We start from the raw sequence: 23,572 nt of genomic DNA, 5'->3' as shown, positions 1-23,572 counted from the left end.
ATTCTGAGCTTGGTGTCTCTGGCTCTAATAGGCCTATGATGCCACGTCTCATAAGCCTGCCTGTCTTATCCACATTTACTTCGGCATGAGCAAGAAAGAAGCTGGAGCTTCTAGAGTACAAAAACAAACAAAATTGTTCCTGTCAGTGTTTTATTTATTTATTTTATGTTATATTATTCCTTGATTTTCTGATGGCAAAGCTGTGCTCTTTTACTCTACAGGGACACATAAGACATTTATGTCTTGCAGATGCTTGGTTCGATCTAAAACACATCATGGGAAATCAGACAACTAGATGCACATGGAATGAAGATATGACATTTGTGATGAGTTCTCCCTCTCTCTGAATGATACACTGATCATTTGTAGGCATAAAAAAATGCAGTGGAAGTGCACAGTTTTTAACTGAGCAAGTGGTTACAGAAATGCTGATTATGTGCATGCCGTTTCATTTGCATTTGTTTGCATGTCATTGTCTTGTCAAAAATAATTTAAAAAAAAAAACAGAGTACATGCTATATGTTTTACCTGCCATGAAGCCCTTGTCAGCAGTTGTGATGCTAAGTTAAGTCAAGTTGTTTTCTCACAGATTCATTACCAACAGGGCAAAGTGGGCAACTAACCAGGGACCCCCAGGTTTACTCCTGAATATCCTCATATCATTTGGATCTACATACTTTGATCAATTGCAGATTAGTTATTTGCCCCATGGAAGTACAATATCAACTATGGTCCTTCAGCCTTTTTCCTTTGGCTTATATAGGGACTCTGTGTTCATTCTAGTTTTAAGACATTCAGAGTTTTAGTTCGTATTGATCTTGTTTGTTTTAAAGTTTTGTTTTATCAAATTGTTTTTTTTCTTTTTGAGTGTGTCAAGTAATTAACACATAAAACTAAGGTAGTGCTGTAAAACTGCAGGCATGATCTTTATTATCAATACATCTTTTTTGGATAAATAAAAATAATTTTCTTTAATAATCAACTTTTGTACGATTAAAAAAAATCTTTATTAAATGTCAAAAAAAGTTTAAAAAAAAAAATCCAAAAAATCCAACATATTCTAATCTTTTATTTTGACTGACCAACTATCAAAAATACAAACACGTTGAGTATACTGTCGTATAAAAGGAGCAAATATTCACATTTGAAAAGCTGGTACCAGTTATTTTTTTAAACTGATTATTCACTTATCAAACTTGTTTCTGAGTTTCCAGAGGAAATAATTAAACTGCCATGTATTGTGGGGGTCAGTGGGGGCCACACCAAATCGTTGCCCTGGGGCCCTTTAGGAGATTAATCCAGCCATGTAGTAGGATCTCTTTTGTACAGATAATGATGTTTCAGACTAATGTAACTGTTTTATACTTTGTGTGACAAACCTAAATCTTGCCTCTGTTCAACTTTCATGAACCTTTTTCCTATATTGTGTCTGTATGCTCAGATAGCCTATCTCCCCTGCTCTCTCTAGGTGTGTCTTTTTTAGAGAAAGGGGGGTCAGTAACGGTAAGCAAAAACAAAAAACATGACCACCAGGAAAAGGGTCTATGAAAACAATTTTCAACAGCCTGTAATGACGCTATTATTTCCATATATATGATAAAGTAACTGTTGCAGTACGTCTGTTAAACCAGGTCTCATTTGCATCCCAAAATTTTAAACAGATGTCAGCTGCCGCGTGCTGTTCCCCTCGTTTTCCAGCCACACCACCAACACGTGCTGCCTTTGAGAGTGCTGTGGGACCTACGCATTTACCAGCCAACGGACGTTGTGAACGCTGCTGATTGGCCAAGCCTCTGAGCCAATGAGGCAAGATCGAACCGGTCTTCAGCCAATCGCGGATATGTGCCTGTTCAGCACGTGTAGCGACCGTTGCTCTTCATGGGTACTTTTAATGCAGATTGGAAATCTGACAAAGTCAACGAAACACGGGCAGAGATGCAAGCAACAGGGAGGGTCTGAGCGTAACTGGATAACAAACGTAGTCGCTGTGTGCACACACATATGCCAACAAAGATAGATGTCCGCTTGGTTGAAGTTGCTTCTGTAAGGCTTGAAATTGTTCAACTTGTTCAAGAAGCGTTGACGTGCCTTCTCGAGCGTTGCTCTTTTGTTTTCCTGTCTTTATGAATCCAGCTCCACTCCGCTTGAAGGTAAGAGCTCTCTCTGACATTTCTCTGTTTTGGGGTAGTGTTGGCTATTTTTCACACTCGACGTTTAAATTGTTTAACATCAAATCATGTCTTATTAGCCACTTCTTTTCATAACTTTTAGTATTCATTTTCTGCAGGTTATGTGCAACCGTCTTGCAACCAGTTTTAAATATATTTGCTGTTTTTCCACAATATATGTATCTAACAAGTTAGACGATTTAGACTTATCTTCACTTAATATATTTATAAACTGCCCTTAGATGACCCAACTAATTTCTGTTGGAGCACACAAACACACACACACACACACACACACACACACACACACACACACACACACACACACACACGTGTTAATACATACGTGTTGATTTGTATAGTCATATAGGTGCAGGTAGTTGTGGTTGTCTTTCAGTGTCATAACCTATCAATGTTGACCATCTGCCTTGTCCTCATATCGATTATTTTGTATTTGCTGAGAATGAGTGTGGACATTACTGGCAGCTCTTGGCAACAAATACACTTCTCATTTGTCTTTTGCCTGGTTCTGACAAAAGGCTTGTGTTTGGGTTCTTTTGCTAAATATTGAGATTCTGATATAAATAACTCCAGGTCTGTAGACACACATAAGTATGTAGTAAAGCGTTGGTTGACATATAGTTATATAAGTATTGTGGTATGAGAACAGTATTTTTGGAGTAAAATAGCTAGTACTTTACTTATCTTTAAAGCATGCATTGTACAATTAAGTATAGAACTAAGTAATATGCAAAATGAATGTCTCTGTTTATTTCATATGCATATTTATATTGATCTTCAACTATTATTTATGTCAGTATCTTCTTAAAGTAACAACAGCCATCTCCAAAAGCAGCAGTACTGAAATATTTGCACAGAAGTATTGTGACCTTTCATTTGGCCAGTATTACATTGCGTTAAATGTAGGAAATGTTTTAAAGAAAAATCACCTTGGGGATGGAAATTTTGATATTAATGCTTTGATTTGCACAATTTGAAGACACACAGACAACACATTTCCTGTTGTATGTAGAAGATGGATAGATACTTCATTTATCCCCTAGGGGAAATTCATGTATAATGATAATGTACTGTATGTGCAACTATATGTCCTTTTAACTTGTAATACTGTAGACCTACCTGCTTGTACCTGTTAAAAAACCTGGGTCTCCCCATCAGTCAGTTAGAACTGAAGACTCTTCTTGGATGAGAGGTGAAATGTCTTCAGGTATCCACAACCAAGTTGCCCTTGATCGAACTTTTCTTGGATGACCATTACCTGGATGACCGAGAATCTTCATAGACATTCTACCTGTTTGATTTTGCCCAGTGCCAAAATCTGTATCTACTGAACTTCTGTTTGGAGATGATTACTTTGCTGCATAATATCCACCTACTAGCTCTATTCAAATCTCCTCTTTTTCTCTACTCTTATCTTCCTGTCTCCACAGATGAATTCATTAGGAAGTTCTTCCAAATGGCCATCTTATGACTCGCTACCCTCCACCTCGAGCTTTGTCCTCAGTGAGAGTGACCAGACTGAGGATGAAACGGACTTCTTCTCAGAGGGAGAGGGGGACAGTGGAAGAAGAAAGTCCCTGTCAGTTGACGAAGGACTCACATATTCTGAAAACTATCTTGATTTTCCAGCTCATTCAGATCAGCTGAATTTGAGGTGTAAGAGCGACCAGTCTAAACACTGCCCTGAGGAAATTAAGCATCCCAACACTGCCTCTTCTCCTGGAGCTGCCACATTTGTATCATCATCAGCGACACCAGGGGACCTGGCCTTCGCACAGAAAGTGAGAACCCTTAAACTGATTCCTAGCTCTTTGTTTTAGTATTTTTGTCAGCAAAATAGCAGATGAGTCATAGTTGTAAAGCTTGATTTTCTCTTTATTTTCTCAGTGTGCAGATTTGCACAGGTTTATCCGTCCTTTGCTTGAGCTTCTGCATGGACTAAAGACAGGGCGATTTGACAAAGGTATGTGGCAGAGCAAAATCAAACAAGATTATTATCTCTTTTCAAAGCAGCCAGCCTTTAATTAACCCCCTAACTGACTACTTGCCTATATGTTTGAATGGTTTAACAGGTTTAACCAGTTTCCAGCAGAGCGTTGCCATCGATAGATTGCAGAGGATTCTTGGAATTCTACAGAAGCCTGAAATGGGGTAAGACCATAACAAATGGCAAGCTTAATATTCTGAAAGAAGTGAATTGTCATTGTTATCCATACCCATACCGCATTGTCATTAATGCTTGTTCCTTGACACTTTTTCTGCAGTGAGAAATACCTTCAAAATCTGCTGCAGATAGAGATGATGCTAAAAATGTGGTTCCCTCAGGTGGCATTTCAGTCCATAGATACACCAAAACAAACCATCACTCCCCAACTTCGACCACACTGGTGCCAAAGTCAACTCCACATGCCAGTTAAGGTGAGCGTCATATTGGTGTTACCTTTGTTACCATATGAGAATGACTTTACAAGTGTGCATTAATCAAACCATGGGCCTCATGACCCAGAGAAGTTAAAATAACAATGCTAAACCTTTTTTTTTTTTTTATTAAAATAGTGCTTTTTTTTTACAATCAGACATCCATGTGAAGTGAAATACAAAAAAGATAACAAGAAAACAAAAACAATGTTACAGTAAAATATTAGGAGGAACTACAAAAAACATGTTTATTAGAGCGCTGAAGATATAACCTCCCCAGGCTTGCTGTGTATTTGATAGCTGTGTCTGTTAAAAAAAAAAAAGAAGAAAATTATAGTTAATTACAACTTGGGTTTTCTTTCATATCTCAAAGAACTCAGCTCAGCTCGAATTGTAATAAACTGTAGTTTTCCTTTAAGACCTTGTTTTGTTACCGTTGCTTATGGTCTTACTTTCCTATTCCAGAAGAGAAAACTGAGCTGGTCAAATCCTCACCATGCTGGCAATGTCCCAACCAAGCATAAGCACCGTCAACAAGAAAAACATGGGAGCTGCCATGATTCAACTTCATTTGAGAGTGTTTCCACACGTCTATCTGGATCACCTAAAAAACTGAGAACTCCAGAGGAAGAAACAGTTGGTCCAGCTGGGTGCAGCTGTAAAACTGGACGTGAGTTTACAGACAGCACTGGCACTTTAAGCAGTCCGACATATTTATGTAGCAAGAGACAAAAGCAGGCTGAGATTTCCCCGCCCTCCCCTCATGGAAGCCCAGCTACACAAGACAGTTCAGTGTCCTCCAGCGAGACCGTTACTACAAATGACTCACCTTAGCTGGCCTTAGATGACCTTGCTACCACATGGAGGTGACACAGCATGCCAGCCAGAGTGAAGGCAGAGGGCAGACTTGATTGCATAAGCATAAAGTTAGGTGCAGAGCCAGTCTGTGATGGCTTCAAGCCACATTAAACCAGAAGAGGAGGAGGAGAAATCCAGATAGACTCTCTTTTACCCCTAACTATCCAATGTCTTTTTGATAACACCAGAGTTATTGCACTATACTACAAGGAATTATATATTGTTTGTCTGTAAGAGTATGACTGTTGTCTACATTGACTTTTACTAAGTTAAAAAATGCTGAAAATCCTTTCAAGTGTGATGTGTTAAAGCGGTCTGTGCTCTATTTTGTATTTTTTCATACCGTGGAACGCAGCGCTGAGTATAAGATTTCATGCCATTTGTGAAACACAGCAATAGCAGATATCACTTTCACTTTCAATCAAGTGAGCAAACACAGACCGCTGGTACAGTTTTAAACTGAAACAATTAGTCAGTTGTCTTTAAATTAATTTTTATAAAACAAAAATGAATTTACTTGTTTCAGCTTCTTATATCTGATGATTTTTTTTCTCTCTTTTCTCTCTATGTCACATATGATAGTAAACTGACTGACTGAATCGGTTTTACTTGTTATAAGCATGTTTCATTATTTTGTTACATTTTACAGACCAAACAATGAAAAGACGAATGGAGAAAATAATTGGCAGCTTAATTTTTAGTGGAAATAATTGTTAGTTGCAGCCCTAGTGCAGTTAGACAAGTATTTCCATCATGAACACTGTTGATTAAAACATTAAAACATTTAAAACACAGGCATTTGAGAATGTTAAAATAGCTTTTGCCAGCTGCTTGATTGTAATGTATAGTAAATGCTTGTAGCTACCGCCCAAATCTGCCAAACATAACCATTCTGCATTATCATATCAAATACACCTTACTTCACAGTCACTACTTCTTTATATAGTTAACACACACATCCCTTTGTTTCTGTGTAGATAAGAAAAGGTGTAGTGGCACTTGTGGTAAAACAGTAAAGTGCTGCACAGAAAATACTACTCCACCTGTGTTTGGTGAGGAAATGGAAGATGCTCAGCTGGATATCATTGTGTCAGTTGCTGGTTAAGGTAGCGGGTGAGTGAACTTGTTTTGATTAGAAAGACTTGAATATGTAATATTTTATTAGACATGTGACTTTTGAGTGACTTTTTTTTATAGAAGCATAAACAGGCATAATATATTTGATCCTGTTTGAGTTAGATTTGATGCAGCTGCACTTTGGATGACAATAAGGAAACGTCAAAACTGTTGACATCAGAAGAGTTTCCATCGGCAGACTTGTGTAGCTAGTCGTGTGTTACACCTGGAATACGTGCTTTACAAGTGCTTGAGTGAGAGACTTTGGAGGAATATTTCTAATTTCTTTGTGTTTTATTTGTACTCCTTTCATTTTGGCACTGTGGAGTTGAAAGGCTTAAAAAGTCAATTAATTTTATTGCTAACACAAAATGCCCCAAATGCAGTGTGTCATTATGTGGGCAAAGAACAGCTTCTGTGATTTGGATTTGTATCACTGACTTGCTGTTGTAAAATTTGTAACACTCAAAGTGCTTTACTATTGATTATGGAACAATTAATAATATCTTTGAGATATCGTAAACAAAACTCCATTCCTGAACACATCACTTATTTTTGATGGCATTTGGGTATTGTTCCACCATATTTTAAATCAGATATCATTCATGTTGAATGGCATTTCATCTCTGGTAGTTTGTCACCAGTCAGCCTTAAAAGTAATGATAAACTTACCTAGAATCACATCAGCAATTTATTATTTGATTAACAATAGCAAAATAATCATCTCACCACTTATGTCATTGCAAACCAAATGTGCTGCTGTGTAGATATCCTGCAGGCTTCACCACACATTAGTAATTTTTATTGGCCTGGGGTTAAGTCATTTAAAATCAAGATTGTAAGCATGTGGTAGAGAGCAAAGGTATAGTGTAGTGTTGCATTATACAGCATCTTCTAGTACAGGTTTTGCTGTGCTGGGTTGCACATCTGTGAAATATCATTTGTGAAATAGAAGAACACTGAAAGATGAGTAAAAATCTTATTCCTCAGTGATATGTCTTTAATTTTTTTAGTGTCCTTTGTTTAAGGCTATATCTTTGTTTCTTATAATAATATTGTCATTACTTGTGATTGATTGATAAATGCACATATTTTTATACATTAAACAAATGATGTTCATCAAAATGCAGTGTTTGTTGATTTTTTTTGTAACACTTCCTGCTTAAGTTTCTCTTTAACTTAAATTGTTTTTTTAAATAAGCTAAATTTATTTATCTTGTAATTTAAAGGTTTTCTTTAATTCAAAGATGTGTTAGCATGTGCCACCTAAACATTAAATAAAGCAGCCAGAGCTTTGATTATAGCTGGTATATTTTAGCGGTAATTTGAGTATTATAATATTTTTTCATAATGCATGATTTAAATGCAATAGTAACCAGTCCATGATAATAATATTTTTCTCAAAATACACTTTATTCATTTATTATAATAGCGTAAAAGTGGTTATTTTGGTGTAACACTCTAAGCTCTGTAAGTCAGATATATAGATACTGAATCTGTACTGCATGTTTTGAAAAATCTGAACATACATAAAGAACTATCACAGGGACAGGAAGAACAAGGAGTCCTGCAACAGATGGTCAAGCCCCCACAAAGCGCTGATCTCAACATCATGGAGTCAGTTGGGGATTACATGAAGAGACTGAAGACACTGAGGCACAAAAACTGTGCTGCAAGATCTCCAAGATGCTTGCAACAACCTACCTACCAAGTACCTTGACAAACAATATGTGGAAGTGAATTAGAGATAATTGGTGCTGTTTTAAAGGTACATCTTGGTCACAGCAAAATTTATTTAAATTTTTTCTCTTTATCGCAGATTTAATAAATAAAAACTATTCATGGCATTATTTTTGAAAGCATCCTCACTTCACTTTTATGCATGGAACGTGTGCACATATAGCACTTGTAAAGAGGTCATACTGCACAATGAGTACTAAAACCTCTGATACATAAAGTACAAATGAATACCTCTTTAACCACTGTCCATATGCCGTTACTAGTAACATGCAGTAGGTGGCGCGAACAAATATTTGCTTCCGTGCCACTGGGTGGCGCTATAACCACGTCGTAATTGCGGAAGTGTCCTTCATCGCTCCACCAGCAACGAGTAAACAGACCTCAGGATGTCGTAAGGCGCTAAGTTCTAGCTTTGAATACGCAATGATATAAACTACCTGCGGCGGTTGAGACGCTCACGGCGGATACTTTCTAGAAGCAAACAGCATACTGCACATTTAAGGCTCTGTAACATTATAATGACAACTGAGAGTCTACTGAACGCGATAACGTCTGTGCTACGCTGAGCTAGTATGCTAAGCTAAGTGCTAGCCCCGGCTAACTTCAGTTGGTGTTGGAATGGTAGAGCGCACCGCGAGCTCCTCCGGTCATGGCAGCGGGTGCAGGAGCCGCTTCTGGCGGATCTCTGGAGTCTACTTTAGCCCGGAAATTTCAAAGTGTCACAAACACGATGGATTCAATCCAAGGACTGTCAACGTGGTGCATCGACAACAAGAAGTACCACAGCCTGATTGTGCGACACTGGATCAAGTGTTTGAGGAAATGTAAGTAGCTTTGCTGGCCATTAAACTGACCGTTGTTGCTTCCGATTGGAGTTGTGCGCTCGTTTGGACACCGTGATCCAAGTCCTTCCAGTGGCCTAAGTAACTATGAACTAATATTTGCTGTTTATGACTCAGTAATCGTCAGAAGTTTCCTAGCTTGGAACACCGGTTTACCGTGGAGTTTAAAATGTGCGCTCCTCCAAGTGTAGCCAGTTAGCAAATGCTGTGCTATGTTGATTTTAAATGGTATTATTTCCCGCTTGATAAAATATTTTCCAATGTAAGTGTAAATTAAGCTGCCTCATTTGTTGACAGGACAAACTTACGATATCTATTAAAGTTCTTGTTATGGGGGATGTTTGTATATTGTTTGTAGTGCTATTCAGGGATCGATTACAAGCCAGGCAAAGCTCCAGGGCCCCAGCTCCAGGGCCCCACCTCCAGGGGCCCCATGAGTCCCAGGTTTGCAATGTATCCGTTGTTAATTGGGAATTTGGTTATTTACAACTTTGTGTGGGAATTTGTACCATTTAAGTACAGTGTCATCTGAGTACGGCATTAGTACATAATTTTGTGGCCTTACTTTGTATTTGCAGTTAGGTTTAGTTTTGTAGTATTGCATGTTGGTCTATTGACACTTGGCACTGCACATACAAGAAGTTAGCTGCAAAATTAGAAATATTGGCATATTACTGTAACAGATGTATAAGAGTGATGGTATATAGGATTTAAACTAGAACATTGGGTTTTTTTGGTATTTTCAGGATGTAAAGGAATGAATTTACCATTATCAATAGTAGAGTGGTCAAAGTTACCAGTTCAAATCCACTGGTTATCTACCAAATGCATTTTTTTGCAATATGTTAAAAACTAGAAAATGCAACATATACACTATATGGAGATATTACAGTCAAAATCCTGCACAGAATGTTTCATAACAAATTATCAATATACAGCTTATCCCTGCTTTGTACCTTGTATGAGATTCACATGAGCTGTCGCTGGTGAGCTGTGGATTTGAAGCATTTGCCATCTTTGTTTCTGCTTCTGTTTGTAGGTTTGGCTTCGTGTAACTTTAGCTTTGGGCTCTTCTTAGTGTGAGCAAGTGTGTGAGAGTTGATTAACAGTAAGAAATTGTGCTCGTCAGTCCGTGGTTGCAGTATGGCATTGTCTTCTGAAATACTGTATTTCTTTAATTAGAGATGTATTGCATGAGCCTTTTCTACACGCTGAGTTTTCTGTATATGTTTATAAGACCCGTTTGCAATGCCTGGGTTTAAGAGGCCTGCTGCTGGAGGAATCAATGTCAAAGAAGTCTCTGAAACCAAGTTATTCAGAACACAAGTCGACAAGGACTAAACAGAAAAGTCCATAGCACTGAAACAATAATAATGGTATAAGACATATATATTAGGTTTATTAAATGAATTGAACATTATGACTGCATTAAACTGGATGGATTGCGCATTTATTCAAGGAATATCAACATCTGAATATGTAAATTAATTTGTCCATTAAATGGACAATTGACAAAAATGTGATGATCTACATTTATGTAGTTGATTAATTGTTTAGATTATATATTAAGGAACAGTGCTGAATATTTTTCTGTCTGCTCAAGACACAATGTGTCCTTTCTCTATTTTATATCATTATAAATTAAATATCTTATGGTTGGTCAGACCAAACAGGTTTAAACATGTTTTAACCTTTCTATTTGGGAAATTGTAATGTCTTCAGACTAAACAATTGAAAATGCAAGGGACAGATCAATCGATAATGGACATACTACAGGTTGCACCTGTAGAGTCAATACAGTATAACCACAAGAATTATTTGAAAGGGTTCAATAATCTTTTGTTGATGGCCTTTAGCATAGAACAATTTTCTATGCTGCTTTTTCATTTGATGTGAAGTTTATATAGATTAACAGAGAAAAGACTGCCAGCTCATTGTTCCATTTATGATCTTTTTATGCCTCCATGCTGTTGACAACCTTGGCCGGAGAGATTATGTTTTTGAGTTGTCTTTCCGCCTCTCTGTCCCAGTCTTGCGAACACAATTTCTCAGGAACGTTTTGAGGGGATTTCTTCAAATTTGACCACCAATATCTTCATCTGTGAGTCCAAGTGAACGTTTGTGCCAAAGGTCAAGGTCATTGTGATCTCACCAAACATGTTTTTGGCCATAACTCATGAATTCATATGCTAATTATAATAAAACATACCTAGTGGGTTTTTTGTTTTTTTTTACATTAAATTCCTCCAAAGTCTTCACTACATATATTTGAGTCTGGACAGACATGGATGTCAACTGCAACTTGACTGACTGTAATTAACTTTTCTTCCATTACATTCTGCACATTTGCATTTGTTGTGATTAATGGAGGAACCTTTTTTTGTCTGTTAAATGAATTTTGTGTTTTTGATGTGTTGCTGTTTTGACATTGCAAAGCCTTTTCTGTGTTTTTGTCTGGAGATAAGGAAGGAATTGTATTATGGACTAGATGCCAAGGTTCGATGGTAGACCTTGATTTCATTCCCATGCCCCATGAAAGTGGAGACATTTGTCATACGTTAGAGGTGACCATGGCTCACTATTGTCCTTTTTGTCTCAGCATGCAGTTTGTGTTTATAGTAGTGTGTAGTAAACTGTGTTTCAGTCTGCTCAAATGCAGTTTGACTGAGAAGAGTCTGAAAAACTTTTTGTATGGTTTATAATTTTATCCATTGTCCTGCTGAACAGATCACACATGTCAATGCCGGTTTTCCTTGCAATAATTTTAGAGTGAACTCTTTTGGGCAGATGTTCTGTTGGTGAGTTAAATACAAATAACTGATAGTATAACCCTTTAAAAAAGGATAGAACAGTTTTTTTTTGTCCTGTTGTCAGAAAGTTGTAACTCCTGAGGTTTGTGCTTTGACAACATAGTTGTATTGCATTAGTATGGCTGGTTATTATAACCTAGTGCTTTAAAAGCACTGATGAATTATATCTGTAGCATAGCTTCTAAAATTGTCAAGTAACTTAAGTTGGCAAATAAGGATTATACTTGTGATAACTCTTTAATGTGATGATTGCATTATGTAGTTGAGAGGTTTGCTTTATTTGTTAAATTTAAAAAAGGTTTTGTGGGAAAAGGTGAACTCAGTGAAGTATGAATAAAATGATAGCTTTAGTGTTTGTACTAGATTGTGTATATCAAAATATGTCAAATGATACTCAGCCCTATGTGTGTATGTAAACTATGTAGTTATTTCATGCCCCCTCATAAAGCTCTCCTCAGTACTAAATCATCAAGCCTGTGATCGTGGGTAATGTTATGTTGCATAGTTGATGTTGGTTAAATGTCATATAGTTATTGATTACATGCTCTCTTTCATGACTCTCTCTCATACTTGTGGTCAGTTCTTATCTCTAATTAAACAACTTTATTGATTGAGAGATAATTAATCACAATTTCAATAATTCATGAATGATTATTGTCATGTATCTATCTGCCATTTACTTAATCAGAATGATACATTTATTTTTTATTGTCATGCATTAAGTAAACACCAAACATCTTACATGTTGCTTAACATACAGTAAGATTTGTATGCTTTTCTCAGTTATGCGTTTATGTTTAGCTGCTGGTTGACTTTTTTGTCATTTTTGGCTGGACTGCAACAGCTGGGCCAACCTTATAATCACAAGTGTTACTGACTGACTGACTGACCAATCATAATTCCTGCATTGGTCAGTCGAATGCCAGGTATCTGAAGCGTGTGCGTGTGTGTGTGTGTGTGTGTGTGTGTGTGTGTGTGTGTGTGTGTGTGTTTACACATGCAATATACTATATTGTGTTATGAATTTAGCCAAATATGTGGATAGGTATAGCAGCAGCCACCTTGTTCCAGGTGAAAGCTACCCATAATCCAAAGCAGCTCCAGAGGAACTATAGTTATAGTGAACATAAAGAGAACTGAGGCTCCATCAGCGCTGAAATGCATCTTAAAGACAACTCCTGTCCTCATTCAAATTAAGTCACATCGCAAAAAGTCTTTTCTGTAGGTCCGCTTTAACAGGACTGAGTTTGGTTTGTTTAAAAAGGACTATATGTGAAAACATTCTAATATTCTGTCACTTCTAACTTTCTCTCCGAGTAATTTTTTTTTTACAATTAAATATAGCCAAAACTACAGAATTACAAGACAGCCAAGTAATGTGTGTGATGTGTTACCTGATACAGCTTAATTGGAAATTTATATATATATATATATGTATATTTATTTATATATATATATGTATATGTATATGTTAGCACATAGAGCAGGATAGAAGCAAAGAGATAAAAGGTTGTAACCTACTAAGCCTACGAAGCGGTCCTGGCATATACAAGTTTTGACCTAGTATTGTTTAGGGTTGTTAGTAACAGATGCTGGTCATTTTGACATAGTGTAGATGATTAATAATAAAAAATTATCAATACGTTGCAGCACTGCTGATGTCTACAAATATTTGAAAACTGCCAAAAGAGATGATTCAGAATATTTGGACTCAGCTTCCCTCAGCAGAATATCTGCCCTCCCAGTGAAACTAACTTTACTTTCTCTCTGTCCTATAACAGGTGATGCTCCACACAGGCTCAACCTGTTTTACCTCGCCAACGATGTCATTCAGAACTGCAAAAGGAAAAATGCCATCGTCTATCGTACGGCATTCGCTGAGATGCTTCCGGAAGCCTTCGTGCTGATCAAGTAAGTTGTTTGCAGAGCGTGGTTTTATGTGGGGGCAGTTATATCAGTCATTCTTGAGATATATGTATATTAGATGAAATGGTAATATTTGTGTAGGTTGCCTTCTTCATCCTTTCCTTCCTGTCAATCTCCTCTGTCTTCTCACTTCCTCAGTCTCCTCTGTCCTTGCCTGTGTTTTATTCATTCAGAGAAATTCCTCACACTTAAATAAATTTCATTATAACAAAATAAATTTGTAAATCCGTTGTTCTTATTGTGTTATCCCGTCTCCTTTCTCTAGCCATGAAGGTGACCCTAAGGTGATTAAATCAGTGGAAAGGATACTGTCCATCTGGGAGGACAGGAGTGTGTATTCAGGGACACTCATTGCCGAGCTTAGGAGTAGCCTAGTCAAAGATGAGTCCCCCCCTGAGACACCTGTGGAGCAAAAAAGTAAGTGTGTAGGCTTATTGTCTTTCACTTTGCCAACTATGCACTGTTTTGATTTTATTTTCATTATTAATAACTCATTTTAATAACTTCTGGAAGTTATTATTATATTATTTTTTTTTATTTTGTTACCCAAATACTGATACTTTGCTGTTTGATGTGATTTCTGATTTTTTTTTTTCATATTGTTTAAAGCTCCAGTTGAGTCTAAAGCCGATCTACAGTCCAAGATTGTTGCGGAGTTTGTGGTAAGCAAGAAATTAAAGTTTTAAGTTCATCTAAAAACCCTAACTATACTGCAACATTTTTATTTTACAGATGAAGCTAACAAAAGATAGCTATGCTCGTAGTTGTTGTTTCCTCATTTACTCAAATATTATGTTGGTCTGATAATGTGACTGACTGCTCCATCTGCTTTAGCCCCAGGCACTAATAGACCAACTGTCCAAGTACAAGAGATCTCTCGAGGAGGTGGACCTGAGAGAAAAACAGCTGGCAGCTATGAGAGTTGACATCTGCAGTTCTGAAGCCCTCAGGAAACTTAAAGGTGCCTGACTAAGTCATCTTCTACTGCCCTACTATCTACCCTACTGCAGTGTATTTAGATGAGTCAAGATCAACAATGGTTTTGATGTTTCTGTCTCTTTCTCATTTAACCATTCCCTAAAAATCATACCTACATTAATTTCCTTCTTATAGATAAGGCCGGAGGAAAGAAATTCTCCAAAGACTTTGAGGAAGGAAGCGCACAGCTACAGGAGTTTGTCAAGTTTCTTGACAAACAAAGCAAAACAGGACCTCCTCTCCTGGAGGCCCTTAGCAATGCGGATATCTTCTATGAGATGCAGTACAAGGAGGTCAAGATTGTCGCCAATGTAAGTGGCACAGATTTGTACTCATATTTGTTGTTTTAAGCTTTAATTCTCAATCATAAGAAAATGTATCTGTAGCTTTTTACATCTCCAGTAGCTTATATAATGCAACCCTCGATTCACACTTTTGCAACTATGAATCTATTTGCAATGCTGCATCCATATAATTTATTAAAATGGGTACATTAAAGTAAAATTGTGCTGGCATTGTTTTTTAGCCCTAAGTGGAGTTATTTTGTTCAGGCTCTTATTCGTTAGTCACTCTACTTGTCCATAACATGCAGAGAACTACCTAGGACAAATCACCAGTATATACATGAACACCAAAATAAAAATAATTCCTGTTGTCTTATGGCAGTATGAGCATAAATTTAGTTCAGGATTAAATGGAAGGCCCACATTTCCATGCATAAAAGATCTAATATGAGGAGGATGCTAAAAAAGGAAATACAAAAATATTAGAAGTGCTGTAAGTACAACAGAATAAGCTTCATCTTAACTGTACACATTGAACACATTGTACACATTGAAATAATAATATATAAATATTTAAGAAAGAAAAATACTAGATATGTTTACTCAACATGAAAAACAATTGAGTCACAGTTTTGGTTTAATTTTTCATTTCTTAATACATCATTATCTCTTCTTTCAAGGCCTACCAAACGTTTGCTAACCGAGTGTCCCACCTCAAGCGTAAGCTGGACACCCTGAAGTCTACCTTACCAGACCTGGACGAGTCGCCGATCCCCTCACCCTCTGCAGATGCACCGTCTCCAACGGGGTCTGAGTCCCCTTTCCATGGTCTGGAAATGGCCCACCCCGATCCAGATCTTGATGGCTCTGCTATGGATGATGAGGCAGAGCCACCGGCCCCGAGCCCTCTGTCCTCACCGGGAGGATCCCCGAGACACGCACAGACTCTGGGACAGAATGACAATCGTGAAGTGGAAGACATGGAGCTCTCTGAAGAGGAAATGGACAGTGGTGGCATTATAGGTGAGGAGTGGGCTGATGATGAGGGACTCTCTGACTGACTGCACAGTGATGGCTTTTTAAAGGCACTATTAAAAGATTTGAATTTGTGATTATTTCCTGGCTTTCTGTGGCAGAATTCTGTTGAAAATGTGTTGAAATAATGAAAAGGAGCAGCACCACTTAAAATATGAAAGTGGAGTCACTGAATCATGCCGCATATCACAAGAAAATCATATCGCATGTTTATGGAGAAGATCCAAGTATTTTACTTCCAACCTGGATTCCATGATTTTTCTCTGGATCACTCATTACCAGCCATAAAGCCACCAAATGAACATTGGATACATTAACAACTACAAGCAGCAGCAAATGTATAATTTTACAGTTTTATATCCAGTATTGGCTATAGCACTTCTTAATGTAAAACCATGTCAGTATTTTTTGCATCATATTCCATTAAATTCAATAATGAATGGAGTGACTTCTCCTTACCTGGAAATCTTCATTTGTAGAAAATCAGCGGCAAAGTCATTGCCTGACCTAAAAACAAACTTAAAATAACTACACTTATTTAAAATCATTACATAGAGTGCATATCTGATAGGATCCAAGCTCTCTCTCACTGCCATATTTCTCTTATCAGTTGAAGAGCAGACTGAATGTCCCACCCACGCAGAGGTGTCCACTCCTGTCTCTGTAAAAAAGGAGCCATCAGTAGCAACAGAGCGGCCTGCCCCACGGGTCACGCATCCTGTAGAAGCACCTGCAGTTGTGGAAAGTGTTGACATGAGTAAAATTGGGTCCATCTTCAATAGTTTAAACTCAGTCATGAAGAACACAGGTGAGTGCTGGTGCCTGTCCTGACATCAATAAAACTGAATGAAACATGTTTCATTTGTTATAACTGTTTCTGTGTTTTAACCTCACAACCATGTCTCGTTGTGATATAATATACATCTGTACAATACACCTCTGATGTCATAATATTCCACTCTTTCAAAATAAAATAAATTGTAAAAAGGTATAAAAATGTAATGGAGAGTTTTTATGTCGTGTACCAAAAAATCTTGATGATGATGATTGATTGGTGTCTGTTGACATCTGCTATGAAAGAACTAACTATCTTTGCAAATGTAATATGTAGTGGGAACTGAAGCTGTCTGAGTCTCAGCATCCTCCTGTAATAGTTCTAATTTCACTGAAATTGTTGAAGTGCTTTTGTTGGTTTAACAGTTAACATGTCTGTTGGTGATGTACATTTGAAGTGAGTGTTGCTCTCTGTCTCGCAGGACCTTTGGTAGAGAGTCCTTCTGCAGCTGCAACTACTGGCTCCTCAGTAAGGACAACACCTGTTTCTGTGGCCTCTCAGGATGCTAGTTCACTGGTAAACCTCCTTTCCAAGGTGGATGTGAGTCCTGCAGACCTCCTCAGTGCTCTGTCCAAAGTCCAGGGCCAAGGCAGCCTTGAGGGTGAGAATGAGGAGTACTCTGCTTAGTTTAAAACCAAAATGTTATTAATGTATCAATTTTATATTGTTTATTAAAAGCAGCTTGCTTAAAATACATTTTGTTATTCTTCTTTTCTTCACTTAGGCATCAGCTCTATTCTGAGCAGCCCAGCTGCAAATGTCTCCACAGCCTCTTCCAGTACAGGCAAGATTCCTCCCTCATCCACATCTGCATCAGCAGCACCCTCTCAGAGCCTGTCTCTCTCCTCTGTTGCACCTGTGCCTTCTTCACACAGCTCTACTGTAAGGCAGAGCACAAGATCCCAGGTCCCTCCTCAGACTTCCAACCCAGCCTCCGCCCTGGTCCAGGCTCTCCATAGAGACATGGATTTGACAACAGAGCCAGAGAAACCCTCGTCCTCTAACAGTTTAGAGTCGAAAATCCACAGCTTCCTGCAGGGGAACCCAGCTTTTAATACATTTGACCTGGGTTTCACTACGAACCCAGCGGGAGGGGAAAATCTCAGCCCAGTAACTGGCACAGACAACCAGGAAGGGACCCCAGTGCGGGATGAGGGCGGAGGAACCCCAACTCAAGATGAGATCATGGACAAGCCTATGGTGGTCCCGTTCGCTTCCAACACAAATAAGTCATCTATTGGAGAAACGGCTCCCACTGCATACCAGAATAGCACTCAGAAGAACCTCAAAAGCTCGCAACAGCAAGCTCACTTACAGCCAGGTGTGGCTCAGAATGGGCAGGTTTACCAGCAGCAATCGGAGCACGGGATTACAGCACCTTACCAGCAGATTTCTGCACAAACAGGAGGGTCAGTGCCAGGAGAAAGAGCCCCAGGCAGTGCCAGTGGCACACAGACACTTGAAGGCTTTCAGGGGGTGAATAAAAGGGGTTGGTTTAGTAACACCTACCCAGAGGGCAGCTCTCAGCAACCCAGGGGCTACAATGTGACAGTGCCCGGAGAAAACAAGACACCAGGACTTTATCCATACCAAACGGAACAAGCTCGGGAACATCAAAATTTGGCCTCCCAGCAGGGCGCCGCCACATCCCCTGGTTTCTTCAGAAGCAACCTCCCACCTGTCCCAAAGTTACCTCCCCCTCCTCACACCTTCGACGCCCCTCCTTCTGCGGCCAGTAGTGCAATGATTCCTCCAGATCAGCAGGCGATCAACCACACAGGGGAGGTTACTGGGGCTAGAGTAAACAGTGCCATCAGTGGGATGGTTGTGCATGACCATCAGCATAAGTCCATGTTTCGTTCAGATGATCCGCCATATGAACTTGATCGCACTCACCCTCGTCACCCTGAGGATTTACACCCTCACCCAGATGATTTGCGCTATCAGGAGGACCTTGAGCGGTACCACGATGAGCTCCGCCATCGAGATGCCCTTCTCTTTCAGGATGACACTTACCACCACCCAGATGATCCATACTACAGGCCAGGCAGCCCTCCACACCAGTACCCCAGAGGTCGAGGCATTACTCCCCCACTCTCACCCTCAGAAGACCCTTACTATGCCCATGACTACCAGCGGCATAGCCCCCCTCCTCCGCACTACACTCCAAGAAGACCACCACCAACTCATCTTGACATCCGTCATCCAAGTCTACGACTTCCCCATCGGCCTCCCCACCCAGCACACCACCCACACCCTAGGGGACCCCCACATGCACCCTTTCCTCGTTTCCATGGCCCCAATCCAAGGTTAAGAGGCAAACGTCCAGGTCCAAGAGGAGGGGGAAATACTGGTCCAATGTTCCCCCCGAAAAGACCCTTTCCACCCCCACGATTCTGACTGGTGATGTTGCTTTGAGCTCTCATCAAATCACTGTGGATGTCATGAAGGCAGGGGCAGGACTTTTAAGACTGTTCGGTAACTTGCAAGTCACTCCGTTTTGAGGTCCACACCCTGCCACGAGAGGCCTCTGAAAATCTGAAACAGCAAATGTTGGTGGATCGAAGTGCAGACACTGAGGTGGGCATCACAAGACAAGGTTATCCTGAAGAGCAAAACTCAGCAGCTACCAGAAGATAACTGAAAATGGCGACGAAAAAAGGAGGTTTAGAAGGTTGAGCAGAGACAACACCAAGAGATGTAAAAGAAAACGGGGGCTCTGAGAGGGCTGCTGAGCCGAAGAGTGAAGAAAGAAGATTAAAGAAAATAAGAGGTGGATATATATAATTCACTTTTTGTGTTATTTGCTCCAATAATGAAGCATTGCATTAAATATGTAATCGAGCATCAGTTTGATATAGGTCAGAGTGTGTGCATGGTATGAGTGTGTGCATGCGGTCAAGTGTAAGTCAACTAGTCACAGGCCGTTCCTCATTTTCTTCCGAGTTGAATCCGAGGATAGTTATTTTTGCTAAGAGAATAAGAAAAGAATGTAGTTGGTGCGTTGGTTCTGCTGTTATTTAGTTTTTCAGTGAGCCGTGCTGACTGCTTCTCTTCTATAGCAGCAGTATCCCAGCAGCTTTTGGTAAAAAAAAAATCAATTTAAATTTCACTTTGGGTATGAAAAACACGGTGTATGTATGAAAGACACAGTGTACCCATTTTCATATTTGGGGAAATAATAATTTTTCATTGTTCCAACTCCGAATGTTATATTTGTGAAGCCATGCTTTCTCTACTAGTGCGTAAGATCCCTTCGGCGATAGTTTCACGTCTCGTTGAATTCCTTGAAGAAGAGCGACACAAATCTAGTCAAAGGGGGACAGAGGTGTGTTATTTTTTCACCCTCCAACACCGACGCAGAAGAAGTGCATTTTTGGAGGGGATGAAGATTCTCGTCTTCAGTTTCATTTTACTTGTACTGACTAATAAAAATCTGAGTTTAAAAAAATGTGTTGTTAATTTTCTTTCCTGTGATCTTTGGACTGTTGCACCACGGCCCTGAACTACTAGTCATCATGTGTATACACAACATCTTGGTTTGCTTAAATGATCCTTTTGGCAATTACCAGAGAAACTGGCATACTAATATCTCTAAGAAGACCATTAAAGTGAATTCAAATTAAATTACATTTTCTGCATTTTATAGAATAATACTTTGCTATTTGATGGCAATATTTAATCATTATTTTAATATTGTCACAAATTGTTTTGTCATAGTCAAAGTATCAGTTTCCTATTAGGTCTAAAGTAGGTTGCTGTTACCATGTAACATTATGCCAGAGAGGTTAAAGTTATGTTACACTCAAAGAATGGAAAAACTCCTTATTATGTTTACTATATTTAAATGGGAATTAGTTTAATAAAATGCATTGTGTCCTGTATCATTTAGTTACTTGATGTTACTGCAAAGAAGCAAGCAGCAAATTTAAAAGGAAAATACAGTGGGGTGCAAAAGTCTGAGATCATGTCTTAGACCTTTTGGACCACACTGAATTTTTTATTGGTCAGATTTAAAAAATCCTTAAAAAAAACAAAACAAACATTTCTCTCCTCTAAATAGTCAACATTTTTTAAATCAGACATTTAAATTAGAAACATAAAAAGTGAAAAGTTAGTTGAGTTGAGTTACTTTATTTTGCTGTTACTTAGAATAATCCAACAACTTCCAAATTTGCAAGAACAGATTTTTTCATGCAGTTGACGTTTATATTCAGTATATCATATATTTTATGATATACTGAAGTTATTCTGTATGATTACATCGTTAACATATTCAGTTAGTTCTTTCTGAACCTGTAGAGTTGTGGAATTATTTATTGTAGTTTAATCTCTTAAAACCGTGAATCAGCTTTTCCTTCAAGCAGCTAAGAGAATTTTTCTTATGTGAAGTTTTACAGCCTCAGCAAACATTCAACATTAATGCTTTAGATAGATGTGTATAAGAGACAGATACTGAAGTTATTCTGTATGATTACATCGTTAACATATTCAGTTAGTTCTTTCTGAACCTGTAGAGTTGTGGAATTATTTATTGTAGTTTAATCTCTTAAAACCGTGAATCAGCTTTTCCTTCAAGCAGCTAAGAGAATTTTTCTTATGTGAAGTTTTACAGCCTCAGCAAACATTCAACATTAATGCTTTAGATAGATGTGTATAAGAGACAGCCTCTATATTTCCAGTACAGTAGAAAGTTCATTGTCTCCCTTTGGAGAACAGCTGCTTGTTTCCCTCATGATGTTTTCCTCTGGCTCCACAGATATTCCTGCTTCATTAACAGAAGAGAGGAATGTGAGAGGCTTTGAATTTAGAGTTCAGACTGTCTCCACACAGGGCTTTAATGTGACAAGTTTGCAAGACAAAGTGATAATCAGTCAGATTGATGAGGCAATTACAAAGCAAGCATTAAAGCTCCTACGTGATTAATTAAAAAAAATTAGACTTAGTTAATTAGACTTTTTGATTGTTTAGAACCTTGTTTGATTATTATTTTGGTTATGCTCTCAAAAGAAATAGATCTGCTTACATGTACTAAAACAGATGTTTCCTCTTAGAGCCACTAAATTAATGATAAATTAATGAAACCATCACAATAAGCCACTTATGAATATTATACCGTAAATAATCCCAAACTTTAATTGATTTGTAAGCATCGTAAAGAAATGTAAAAACTCTTAACTCCCAACTTTATTGATTCCATCCTTGATTTTTTAAAAAATATTTATTTAACACGTCGATCTACATGAGCTTCTGACCAATCCGCGTGGTTAAAACGGGGCTTAATTCAGATCTACTTTTAATTTCTACAGGTTTCGTTTCGGGGGGAAAAAAAGAATCGATTTTAACGAGAACAAATTGTGCTTCATGTGACTCGCAAAAAAAAAAAAAAACCCCAGTTAGATGAAATAATCTAAGTGAGAGAAAGTGAAAATAAAAGTGAATTCGATGCGTTTTGGTTAATCCGACGTTTAAGAAGTGAAGCAACAGGTGAAGCAGGCAGATAATAAAACGCTCTGTAGAAAATAGTGCACTCGGTTTAGGTGAGGCAGCCGTCGCCAGATGTCAGTAGATCTTTCCAGGAGCACTGTCACTTTGTTGGACTGCTTTATTAAACGAGGAGCGGCCATAGCAAAAAAAAAAAGAACATCATGTAAGATTTGTCTACTTTTAGATTCTGCATGTTTTCATATATATATATATATATATATTTTTTTTTTTTTTCTTAATGTTACACTTCCTGTTCTTGAATGTTGCACATGCACAAATCTTCCACCCTCTTGAATTTTAACCTATTTCCTGTTTCACCCCCTTCCTGCCTCCTGTTTTCATCCTCAGGGATCCAGAGCCACACTTTGATGTGCCTGATGTGATGGCAACCCTTTCCCACATGTTTAACTGATGGAAGTGAGGGAGGGGGGTCGGTGCTGCTGGTGACTCTCCTTTTTGAATCCTGCGCCGCCTCCAGTGATGGCTCTTCATGGTCTGACATGACTGCAGCTGAGTAAGCCACCAGTTTAATACATCAGACACTGAGTGCCACCAGCAGGAAATCAGAACAAGCAATATAGGCAGGGAGGAAATAAAATGCTGAAATTGTTTCTCTCTGTGTCTGTGTGTTTACTTGTGTTTCAGAGGAGTCATGGGAGAACAGGAGGGTTGGACTGAGACCGTCTGTGAAGTAAGTACATCCAAGATTACTTGTTAAACATATCCTCTCTCTCCTCTCTATCTCTCTCTCTCACTCACTGAATTACCAACACCACCAGATGTGTAAAAATGTCAACTGAATGCATATTTTTGTGAAATAAAGTATTATTGTTCCCATCAAATTAAAGCAAAGTTGTGTTGCCTGTTTATTTACAGTTATCCTGTGAAAACCCATGTTTCTCCAAAAGGTCAGTTTTTCATAGAGCTAAGAAAAACTTTGCTCCTTTGTCACATAATCCACTGCGGTTCTGAGTGTTTTTTTTTTTTTGCCCTAAGAATTCAGGGAGTTTTCTCCACTCATAAAGAGACAGTTTATCCCTCAGTTTATGAGGAA

General features: G+C 38.5%; 2 protein-coding genes across 4 annotated transcripts; both read left to right on the top strand.

The window, feature by feature from the left end:
- The first annotated feature begins 1,901 nt into the window (after window positions 1-1,901).
- Window positions 1,902-7,710, top strand: ciarta (circadian associated repressor of transcription a). Of its 2 annotated transcripts, XM_087175021.1 has the most exons (7): window positions 1,902-2,150; window positions 3,620-3,970; window positions 4,077-4,152; window positions 4,262-4,340; window positions 4,454-4,607; window positions 5,073-5,277; window positions 6,048-7,710. In XM_087175021.1, exons 1-7 carry the CDS (start codon window positions 2,124-2,126, stop codon window positions 6,053-6,055), a joined length of 900 nt encoding a protein of 299 aa, XP_087031147.1. In that variant the 5' UTR covers window positions 1,902-2,123; the 3' UTR covers window positions 6,056-7,710. The 2 variants fall into 2 exon arrangements, with proteins under 2 accessions (XP_087031147.1, XP_023265700.1); XM_023409932.2 differs by having other exon boundaries at window positions 5,073-7,710.
- Window positions 7,711-8,665: 955 nt separating this feature from the next.
- On the top strand, window positions 8,666-23,370 carry rprd2a (regulation of nuclear pre-mRNA domain containing 2a). Of its 2 annotated transcripts, XR_002760940.2 has the most exons (12): window positions 8,666-9,145; window positions 13,755-13,884; window positions 14,165-14,316; window positions 14,509-14,561; window positions 14,734-14,860; window positions 15,013-15,188; window positions 15,842-16,184; window positions 16,807-17,004; window positions 17,453-17,632; window positions 17,756-19,804; window positions 22,867-23,032; window positions 23,164-23,370. XR_002760940.2 is itself a non-coding variant. In XM_023409867.2 (10 exons), exons 1-10 carry the CDS (start codon window positions 8,971-8,973, stop codon window positions 19,429-19,431), a joined length of 3,210 nt encoding a protein of 1,069 aa, XP_023265635.1. In that variant the 5' UTR covers window positions 8,666-8,970; the 3' UTR covers window positions 19,432-20,482. The 2 variants fall into 2 exon arrangements, 1 of the variants encoding a protein (XP_023265635.1); XM_023409867.2 differs by lacking the exons at window positions 22,867-23,032; window positions 23,164-23,370 and having other exon boundaries at window positions 17,756-20,482.
- Window positions 23,371-23,572: the final 202 nt, after the last annotated feature.

This window comes from Seriola lalandi, unplaced genomic scaffold (assembly GCF_002814215.2).
Source record: "Seriola lalandi dorsalis isolate HSWRI2012SDOR001 ecotype SW California unplaced genomic scaffold, Sedor1 jcf7180002054408, whole genome shotgun sequence".
Classification (NCBI taxonomy): Eukaryota; Metazoa; Chordata; class Actinopteri; order Carangiformes; family Carangidae; genus Seriola; species Seriola lalandi.
The sequence above is the reverse complement of the archived record's forward strand: the minus strand, read 5'-3'. Positions and strand labels throughout refer to the sequence as shown.

Excerpts from the sequence above, each read along its gene's own strand:
- rprd2a (XM_023409867.2), top strand. The coding sequence starts at position 8,971 with ATGGCAGCGGGTGCAGGAGCCGCTTCTGGCGGATCTCTGGAGTCTACT. Across the intron at positions 14,562-14,733 it reads AGATTGTTGCGGAGTTTGTG|CCCCAGGCACTAATAGACCA; the intron begins GTAAGCAAGAAA and ends CATCTGCTTTAG. Across the intron at positions 17,005-17,452 it reads CTCAGTCATGAAGAACACAG|GACCTTTGGTAGAGAGTCCT; the intron begins GTGAGTGCTGGT and ends TCTGTCTCGCAG.
- ciarta (XM_023409932.2), top strand. The coding sequence starts at position 2,124 with ATGAATCCAGCTCCACTCCGCTTGAAG. Across the intron at positions 2,151-3,619 it reads CAGCTCCACTCCGCTTGAAG|ATGAATTCATTAGGAAGTTC; the intron begins GTAAGAGCTCTC and ends CTGTCTCCACAG. Across the intron at positions 3,971-4,076 it reads ACCTGGCCTTCGCACAGAAA|TGTGCAGATTTGCACAGGTT; the intron begins GTGAGAACCCTT and ends TTATTTTCTCAG.